The sequence below is a fragment of the Macrobrachium nipponense genome, chromosome 1 (genome assembly GCF_015104395.2).
Source record: "Macrobrachium nipponense isolate FS-2020 chromosome 1, ASM1510439v2, whole genome shotgun sequence".
NCBI lineage: Eukaryota > Metazoa > Arthropoda > Malacostraca > Decapoda > Palaemonidae > Macrobrachium > Macrobrachium nipponense.
The window spans coordinates 138039523-138049952 of NC_087200.1; the positions used below are offsets into that span (position 1 = coordinate 138039523).

The 10430-nt window shown below is 42.3% G+C and overlaps 1 protein-coding gene across 1 annotated transcript; it reads right to left on the bottom strand.

The window, feature by feature from the left end:
- Positions 1 to 8889: 8889 nt before the first annotated feature.
- On the bottom strand, positions 8890 to 9966 carry LOC135218949 (golgin subfamily A member 6-like protein 25). Its single transcript, XM_064255389.1, has one exon. The coding sequence runs from the start codon at positions 9964 to 9966 to the stop codon at positions 8890 to 8892; it is 1077 nt and encodes a 358-aa protein (XP_064111459.1).
- Positions 9967 to 10430: the final 464 nt, after the last annotated feature.

Below are 10430 nucleotides of genomic sequence, written 5' to 3' on the forward strand. Positions count from 1 at the left end.
ATGCATTGCATAACCCATATTTTGCATATATGGAAGGCATTGAACTTACAAGTTTTTATGCCATGCCAGAGGTTGCACAGTAGTATATGCAAGTCTTGAAGCCCATTATGCATTGCATACACGGTTGCCACGTAGTATATGCAGTTTAAGCCAATTATGCATTTTCATAACACATATTTTGCATATATGAAAGGCATTGAATTTACGGGTTTTTAAAGCCGCGCCAGAGGTTGCCACAGTAGTATATGCAAGTATTGAGCCCATTATGCATTGCATACCGCAGTTGCCACAGTATATATGCAAGTATTGAGCCAATTATGCATTGCATAACCCATATTTTGCATATATGAAAGGCATTGAACTTACAGGTTTTTACGCCGCGCCAGAGGTTGCCACAGTAGTATATGCAGGTATTGAGCCCATTTTGCATTGCATAACACATATTTTGGGCACATATGAAAGGCATTAAACTTACAGGTTTTTACGCTGCGCCTGAGGTTGCCACAGTAGTATATGCAAGTATTTAGCCCATTATGCATTGCATACCGCGGTTGCCACAGCTGTATATGCAAGTATTGAACCCATTATGCATTGCATAACCCATATTTTGCATATATGAAAGGCATTGATACGGGTTTTTACGCCGCGCCAGAGGTTGCCACAGTAGTATATGCAAGTATTGAGCCCATTATGCATTGCATAACCCATATTTTGCATATATGAAAGGCATTGAACTTACGGGTTTTTACGCCGCGCCAGAGGTTGCCACAGTAGTATATGCAAGTATTGAGCCCATTATGCATTGCATAACCCATATTTTGCATATATGAAAGGCATTGAACTTACGGGTTTTTACACCACGCCAGGTTGCCACAAGTATTATATGCAAGTATTGAGCCCATTATGCATTGCATAACCCATATTTTGCATATATGAAGGCATTAAACTTACGGGTTTTTACACCACGCCAGAGGTGGCCACAGTAGTATATGCAGTATTGAGCCCATTATGCATTGCATAAACCCATATTTTTTGCATATATGAAAAGGCATTAAAACTTACGGGTTTTTACACCACGCCAGAGGTTGCCACAGTAGTATATGCAAGTATTGAGCCCATTATGCATTGCATAACCCATATTTTGCATATATGAAAGGCATTAAACTTACGGGTTTTTACACCACGCCAGAGGTGGCCACAGTAGTATATGCAAGTATTGAGCCCATTATGCATTGCATAACCCATATTTTGCATATATGAAAGGCATTAAACTTACGGGTTTTTTTACACACGCAGAGGTTGCCACAGTATTATATGCAAGTATTGAGCCCATTATGCATTGCATAACCCATATTTTGCATATATGAAAGGCATTGAACTTACGGGTTTTTACACCACGCCAGAGGTTGCCACAGTAGTATATGCAAGTATTGAGCCCATTATGCATTGCATAACCCATATTTTGCATATATGAAAAGGCATTAAACTTACGGGTTTTTACGCCACGCCAGAGGTTGCCACAGTAGTATATGCAAGTATTGAGCCCATTATGCATTGCATAACCCATATTTTGCATATATGAAAGGCATTAAACTTACGGGTTTTTTACGCCACGCCAGAGGTTGCCACAGTATTATATGCAAGTATTTGAGCCCATTATGCATTGCATAACCCATATTTTGCATATATGAAAGGCATTGAAACTTACGGGTTTTTACGCCGTGCCAGAGGTGGCCACAGTAGTATATGCAAGTATTGAGCCCATTATGCATTGCATAACCCATATTTTGCATATATGGAAGGCATTGAACTTACGGGTTTTTACGCCGCGCCAGAGGTTGCCACAGTAGTATATGCAAGTATTGAGCCCATTATGCATTGCATAACCCATATTTTGCATATATGGAAGGCATTGAACTTACGGGTTTTTACGCCGCGCCAGAGGTTGCCACAGAAATATATGCAAGTATTGAGCCCATTATGCATTGCATAACCCATATTTTGCATATATGAAAGGCATTGAACTTACGGGTTTTTACGCCGCGCCAGAGGTTGCCACAGTAGTATATGCAAGTATTGAGCCCATTATGCATTGCATAACCCATATTTTGCATATATGAAAGGCATTGAACTTACGGGTTTTTTACTCCGCGCCAGAGGTTGCCCACGTAGTATATGCAAGTATTGAGCCCATTATGCATTGCATAACCCATATTTTGCATATATGAAAGGCATTGAACTTACGGGTTTTTACGCCACGCCAGAGGTTGCCACAGTAGTATATGCAAGTATTGAGCCCATTATGCATTGCATAACCCATATTTTTGCATATATGAAAGGCATTGAACTTACGAGTTTTTACGCCACGCCAGAGGTTGCCACAGTAGTATATGCAAGTATTGAGCCCATTATGCATTGCATAACCCATATTTTGCATATATGGAAGGCATTGAACTTACGGGTTTTTACACCACGCCAGAGGTTGCCACAGTAGTATATGCAAGTATTGAGCCCATTATGCATTGCATAACCCATATTTTGCATATATGGAAGGCATTGAACTTACAGGTTTTTACGCCGCGCCAGAGGTTGCCACAGTAGTATATGCAAGTATTGAGCCCATTATGCATTGCATAACCCATATTTTGCATATATGGAAGGCATTGAACTTACGGGTTTTTACGCCGTGCCAGAGGTTGCCACAGTAGTATATGCAAGTATTGAGCCCATTATGCATTGCATAACCCATATTTTGCTTATATGAGAGGCATTGAACTTACGGGTTTTTACGCCGCGCCAGAGGTTGCCACAGTAGTATATGCAAGTATTGAGCCCATTATGCATTGCATAACCCATATTTTGCATATATGGAAGGCATTGAACTTACGGGTTCTTACACCGCGCCAGAGGTTGCCACTGTAGTATATGCAAGTATTGAGCCCATTATGCATTGCATAACCCATATTTTGCATATATGAAAGGCATTGAACTTACGGGTTTTTACGCCGCGCCAGAGGTTGCCACAGTAGTATATGCAAGTATTGAGCCCATTATGCATTGCATAACCCATATTTTGCATATATGAAAGGCATTGAACTTACGGGTTTTTACGCCGCGCCAGAGGTTGCCACAGTAGTATATGCAAGTATTCAACCCATTATGCATTGCATAACCCATATTTTGCATATATAAAAGGCATTGAACTTACGCCCTCTGGTGGCCTTCTGTTGGCCTTCTGGTGGCCTTCTAGTTCTCTGAACAGCTTTTGGCTCTCAAACTGAGAGCTTCATCCTCCTGCCTCCGAACAGCTGTTGGCTCTCAAGCTGAGAGCTCTTCCTCCAACCTCCAAACTGCTGTTGGCTCTCAAGCTTAGAGCTTGTCCTCCTACCTCCAAATAGCTTTTTGCTCTCATACCGAGAGCTTGTCCTCCTACCTCCAGAAAATTCTTCCTTTGACTCTCACCAGGCGAGTTTGTTCGTTCCTTGAGACAGTGCCTTCGCTGACGAGTTGGGGGAACTCAGCAGCCAATGCCTTCCTCCTCAGTGAAAGATGAATATCCTGAAGATCTTTATTCATCTCCGTGAAGAACATCTTCCACAATGTGCTTGAGGCTCTCCCATTGTTTCTCGTAATCCTCGTTTTTCGCCAGAGGTTGCCACAGTATTATATGCAAGTATTGAGCCCATTATGCATTGCATAACCCATATTTTGCTATATGGAAGGCATTGAACTTACGGGTTTTTACGCCGCGCCGAGGTTGCCACAGAAATATATGCAAGTATTGAGCCCATTATGCATTGCATAACCCATATTTTGCATATATGAAAGGCATTGAACTTACGGGTTTTTACGCCGCGCCAGAGGTTGCCACAGTAGTATATGCAAGTATTGAGCCCATTATGCATTGCATAACCCATATTTTGCATATATGAAAGGCATTGAACTTACGGGTTTTTACTCCGCGCCAGAGGTTGCCACAGTAGTATATGCAAGTATTGAGCCCATTATGCATTGCATAACCCATATTTTGCATATATGAAAGGCATTGAACTTACGGGTTTTTATGCCTTTTTACGCCGCGCCAGAGGTTGCCACAGTAGTATATGCAAGTATTGAGCCCATTATGCATTGCATAACCCATATTTTCATATAGAAAGGCATTGAACTTACGAGTTTTTACGCCGCGCCAGAGGTTGCCACAGTAGTATATGCAAGTATTGAGCCCATTATGCATTGCATAACCCATATTTTGCATATATGGAAGGCATTGAACTTACGGGTTTTTACTCTGCGCCAGAGGTTGCCACAGTAGTATATTCAATATTGAGCCCTTAATTCATTGCATAACCATATTTTTGCATATATGAAAGGCATTAAACTTACGTTTTTTACCACCACGCAGAGTTGCCACCGTATTATACATGCAAGGTATTGAGCCCCATTTATTGCCATTGCATAACCCATATTTTGCCATATAAAAGCATTGAACTGACGGGTTTTTACACCAAACGGCCATAGGTTTGCCAACAGTAATTATATGCAAGTATGAGGGCCCATTTTTATCCTTCATAACCCATCTTTGCCATATATGAAAGCTTAACTTACTGGTTTTACGCCACGCCAAGGTGCCACAGTTAGTATACGCAAGTATTGAGCCATTATGCATTGGCCATACCCATAGTTTGGCATATCTTGAAAGGCATTAAACCCTTACGGTTTTTCGCACGCCAGAGTTTTTGCCACCGTATTATATGCAAGTTGTTGAAAAGGCCCATTTGCATTGCCATAACCATAAATTTTTGCATATATTTGAAAGGCTTGGGTTTTTTTAACTTTACCGGGTTTTTAACGCCGTGAGAGGTTGGCCACAGTAAGTTATATGCAAGTATTGGAGCCCATTATGCATTTGCATAATTAACCCAATAGTTTTGCATATATGGGACAAAAGGCATTGAAAACTTACGGGTTTTTACGCCAGCGCACCAAGATGGTTGGGCCAAGCAAGTAGTAATGCAAGTATTGAGCCCATTATGCATTGGCCTAACCCTATTTTGCATATATGGAAAGGCATTGAACGTTACGGGTTTTTACGCCGCCGGCCTAGAGGTTGGCCCACAGTAGTATATGCAAAAGTATTGAGCCCATTATGCATTGCATAAACCCATATTTTGCATATAGGAAGGGCATTGAAACTTACGGAGGGTTTTTTACGCCACGGCCAGAGGTTGCCACAGAAATATATGCAAAGTATTGAGCCCATTATGCATTGGCATAAACCATATTTTGCCATATATGAAAGGCATAGAACTTACGGGTTTTGACGCCGCGCCAGAGGTTGCCACAGTATTAATGAAGTATGAAGCCCATATGCATTGCATAACCCATATTTTGGCATTATATTGAAAGGCATTGAACCTAACCGGGTTTTACTCCGCGCCAGAGGTTGCCACAGTAGTATATGCAAGTATTGAGCCCATTAAATGGCATTGCTACACCCCATAATTTTGCCATATATTGAAAGGCATTGGGGAACTTTTTACGGGTTTTAGCCACGCCAGAGGGTTTGCCACAGTAGTATATGCAAGTATTGAAGCCCATTATTGCATGGCATAACCCATATTTTGCATTATACGAAAGGCATTGAACTTACGAGTTTTTACGCCACGCCACGAAAGGTTCCACCGTAGTATATTTTGCAAGTATTGAGCCCCATGAAATGGCATTGCATAATCCATAAATTTTGCATATATTGGAAGGCATGAAACCCTTAACGGGTTTTTACTTTTCCACGCAAAGAGGTTGCCACAGTAGTATATGCCAAGTATTGAGCCCATTATGGCATTGCCATAACCCATAATTCTTGCTTTATGGAAGGCAAGAAAATTAAGGTTTTTTACGCCGCGCCAGAGGTTGCACAGTGTATATGAAGTATTGAGCCCATTAGCATTGCAAAACCCATATTTTGCATATTGGAAGGCATTGAAAAAACTTAACGGGTTTTTACGCCGGCCAGAGGTTGCCACCAGTAGTTATATGCAAGTATTGAAGCCCATTATGCTTGCAAACCCATATTTTGCTTATATGAAGAGGCATTGGAACTTACGGGTTTTTAGCCGGCAGGAGGTTGGCCCACAGTAGTAATGCAAGTATTGGAGCCCCATTATGAATTGCATAACCCATATTTTGCTATATGGAAGGCATTGAACTTACGGGTTCTTACACCGCGCCAGAGGTTGCCACTGTAGTATATGCAAGTATTGAGCCCATTATGCGTTGCATAACCCATATTTTGCATATATGAAAGGCATTGAACTTACGGGTTTTTACGCCGCGCCAGAGGTTGCCACAGTAGTATATGCAAGTATTGAGCCCATTATGCATTGCATAACCCATATTTTGCATATATGAAAGGCATTGAACTTACGGGTTTTTACGCCGCGCCAGAGGTTGCCACAGTAGTATATGCAAGTAATCAACCCTTATAGCATTGCATAACCCATATTTTGCATATATAAAAGGCATTGAACTTACGCCTCTGGTGCCTTCTGTTGGCCTTCTGGTGGCCTTCTAGTTTCTTCTGAACAGCTTTTGGCTCTCAAACTGAGAGCTTCATCCTCCTGCCTCCGAACAGCTGTTGGCTCTCAAGCTGAGAGCTCTTCCTCCAACCTCCAAACTGCTGTTGGCTCTCAAGCTTAGAGCTTGTCCTCCTACCTCCAAATAGCTTTTTGCTCTCATACCGAGAGCTTGTTCCTCCTACTTCCAGAAAATTCTTCCATTTGACTATCACCAGGCGAGTTTGTTCGTTCCTTGAGACAGTGCCTTCGCTTGACGTAGTTGGGGGGGGAAACTCAGCAGCCAATGCCTTCCTCCTCAGTGAAAGATGAATATCCTGAAGATCTTTATTCATCTCCGTGAAGAACATCTTCCACAATGTGCTTGAGGCTCTCCCATTGTTTCTCGTAATCCTCGTTTTTTTCGCCAGAGGTTGCCCACAGTATTATATGCCAAGTATTGAGGCCCATTATGGCAATTGCAAGAACCCACATTTTGCATAATTTATGGAAGGCATTGAAACTTACGGGTTTTTACGCCGAGCCAGGCCGACCGCCAGCCCAGAGGTTAGAGGTTTGCCACAGAAATATATGCAAGTATTGAGACCCATTATGCATTTGCAGTAACCCATATTTTGCATATATGAAAGGCATTGAACTTACGGGTTTTTACGCCGCGCCAGAGAGGTTGCCACAGTAGTATATGCAAGTATTTGACCGCCCATTATGCATTTGCATAACCCATATTTTGCATATATGAAAGGCATTGAACTTACGGGTTTTTACGCCGCGCCAGAGGTTGCCACAGTAGTATATGCAAGTATTGAGCCCATTATGCATTGCATAACCCATATTTTGCATATATGAAAGGCATTGAACTTACGGGTTTTTACGCCACGCCAGAGGTTGCCACAGTAGTATATGCAAGTATTGAGCCCATTATGCATTGCATAACCCATATTTTGCATATATGAAAGGCATTGAACTTACGAGTTTTTACGCCGCGCCAGAGGTTGCCACAGTAGTATATGCAAGTATTGAGCCCATTATGCATTGCATAACCCATATTTTGCATATATGGAAGGCATTGAACTTACGGGTTTTTACTCTGCGCCAGAGGTTGCCACAGTAGTATATGCAAGTATTGAGCCCATTATGCATTGCATAACCCATATTTTGCATATATGAAAGGCATTGAACTTACGGGTTTTTACGCCACGCCAGAGGTTGCCACAGTAGTATATGCAAGTATTGAGCCCATTATGCATTGCATAACCCATATTTTGCATATATGGAAGGCATTGAACTTACAGGTTTTTACGCCGCGCCAGAGGTTGCCACAGTAGTATATGCAAGTATTGAGCCCATTATGCATTGCATAACCCATATTTTGCATATATGGAAGGCATTGAACTTACGGGTTTTTACGCCGTGCCAGAGGTTGCCACAGTAGTATATGCAAGTATTGAGCCCATTATGCATTGCATAACATATTTTGCATATGTGAGAGGCATTGAACTTACGGGTTTTTTTTTTTTTTTGGGTTTTTACGCCGCGCCAGAGGTTGCCACAGTAGTATATGCAAGTATTGAGCCCATTATGCATTGCATAACCCATATTTTGCATATATGGAAGGCATTGAACTTACGGGTTCTTACACCGCGCCAGAGGTTGCCACTGTATATATGCAAGTATTGAGCCCCATTATGCGTTGCATAACCCATATTTTGCATATATAAAGAAAGGCATGAACTTACGGGTTTTTACGGCCGCGCCAGAGGTTGCCCACAGTAGTATTATGCAAGTATTGAGCCCATTATGCATTGCATTAACCCATATTTTGCATATATGAAAGGCATTGAAACTTACGGGTTTTTACGCCGACGCCAGAGGTTTGCCACAGTAGTATATGCAAGTAATCAACCCATTATGCATTGCATAACCCATATTTTGCATATATAAAAGGCATTGAACTTACGCCCTCTGGTGGCCTTCTGTTGGCCTTCTGGTGGCCTTCTAGTTCTCTGAACAGCTTTTGGCTCTCAAACTGAGAGCTTCATCCTCCTGCATCCGAACAGCTGTTGGCTCTCAAGCTGAGAGCTCTTCCTCCAACCTCCAAACTGCTGTTGGCTCTCAAGCTTAGAGCTTGTCCTCCTACCTCTAAATAGCTTTTTGCTCTTATACCGAGAGCTTGTCCTCCTACCTCCAGAAAATTCTTCCTTTGACTCTCACCTGGCGAGTTTGTTCGTTCCTTGAGACAGTGCCTTCGCTGACGAGTTGGGGGAACTCAGCAGCCAATGCCTTCCTCCTCAGTGAAAGATGAATATCCTGAAGATCTTTATTCATCTCCGTGAAGAACATCTTTCACAATGTGCTTGAGGCTCTCCCATTGTTTCTCGTAATCCTCGTTTTTCTCCCGCTGGGCATTCCAGTACTCCTTACGTTGTTTCTCTTCTGTCTCACGGGCCTTCTCGCAGGGGTCTTCCTCACTCCCCGTGTCTTTCCTTCCTATTGTTCCTCCTGTGCACTTCTCTCTCTTTCTTTGTTCAGTCATATCATCTCCATGTTCCAGCGCAATGTGTTCTAGCTGGAAATTCCTCTGAGCAGTCCCATGTAGAAACATCATCAACATGTATTTGTCATGTTCCCTCAAAGCCTCCTCCTGTGTTCTTAGCTGCTCCCTGAGACGTTTTTCTTCTCTCATTCTATTCTGCTCCTGTAGCTGAATCTCTTCTTTCAGCATATCGCAGTCCTTGAGAAGTCGCTGCACTTCCAGCTGGGCTAGACTCTCCTTCTTCTTCAAACAGATGAGGTCTTCTTGTTTAGATTCCAGCAAGCGTTCCAGGCTCTGTTCTTGACGCAGAGCGCTTTCCAAGTTATCCTGGAGTTCCTCCAGGCGTTCACGCTGCTTCTTTGTTTCCTTTTCCTTTTGCCTCAGTCTCTCCTGATGTTGCCTTCTTATTTCAGTTTCTTCTTCTTCCTTTTCTTTAGCTAACAGATGGTTTTTATTCCTCTGTTCTTCTAAATCTTCTTTGATTTTCCTCTCCCTTTCTTCTGCTTCCTTTAGCAACGTCTGTATCTCCATTGCATAATGGAGAGCTAGGTCTAGTTTATCCTCGAATTCTTGTTGTTCACACCTTGACTGTTCTTCTTTTGTGAGGAACTCTTCGATTTGAAGATTCCTCTTCTGGAGCTCTTCTTCTAAGGTCGTTAGAGAAGCCTCCATCTCCTTCTCTTTTTCCTTTGCTCCTTCCAACAACTTTTCAGTGTCTTTCCAGTGATGAAGAGCATCTTGCAGAATGGTTTCCTTCTGTTCTAAAGATTCTTCCAGTAACATTATTTCTAGCTCCTTTCCTTCTAACTCTTCTTTAAACATTGCATTTTCTCTTCCTAGTTCGGCCACCCTGTTCTTCATCGCTTGAAGCTCATCTCCTAATATCTGCTGAACGTTAACATTCTCCGCTTCAGTGATCCTCAGCTTTTCTCTGAGAGTCGAGTTATCATCCTCAACTTCCTTCACTCGTCTCTTTATTATTTCATGCTGGTCTTGACCTTCCTCTAATTCTTTAGTTTTAAAGGCGAGGGATTCTTTCAGAAGGTGGATTCTTCCTTCTTTCTTTCCAGCTAAAAACGTTTCCTCAACTCTTCAGTCATCATACAGAACTCTTCGTTTTCCAAGTCAAGTAACTCATTAGTATTTTCACTTTCCTTTAATTTCAGGCTGAGTTCTGTTTCCTTCTGTAAGGTGGCTTCCAGCTCTCTCTCTTTTTCAGCCATCTCCTGCTGGAAGAGCCGTCTCATCTCGCTCTCCTCCTCGTTTCTCCTCTTGAGGAAGAGATCTTTTTCCTGCAGGTGGTTCTCCAGTGAGTTTATTTTCGA

Excerpts from the sequence above, each read along its gene's own strand:
- LOC135218949 (XM_064255389.1), bottom strand. The coding sequence starts at position 9,966 with ATGAAGAACAGGGTGGCCGAACTAGGAAGAGAAAATGCAATGTTTAAA.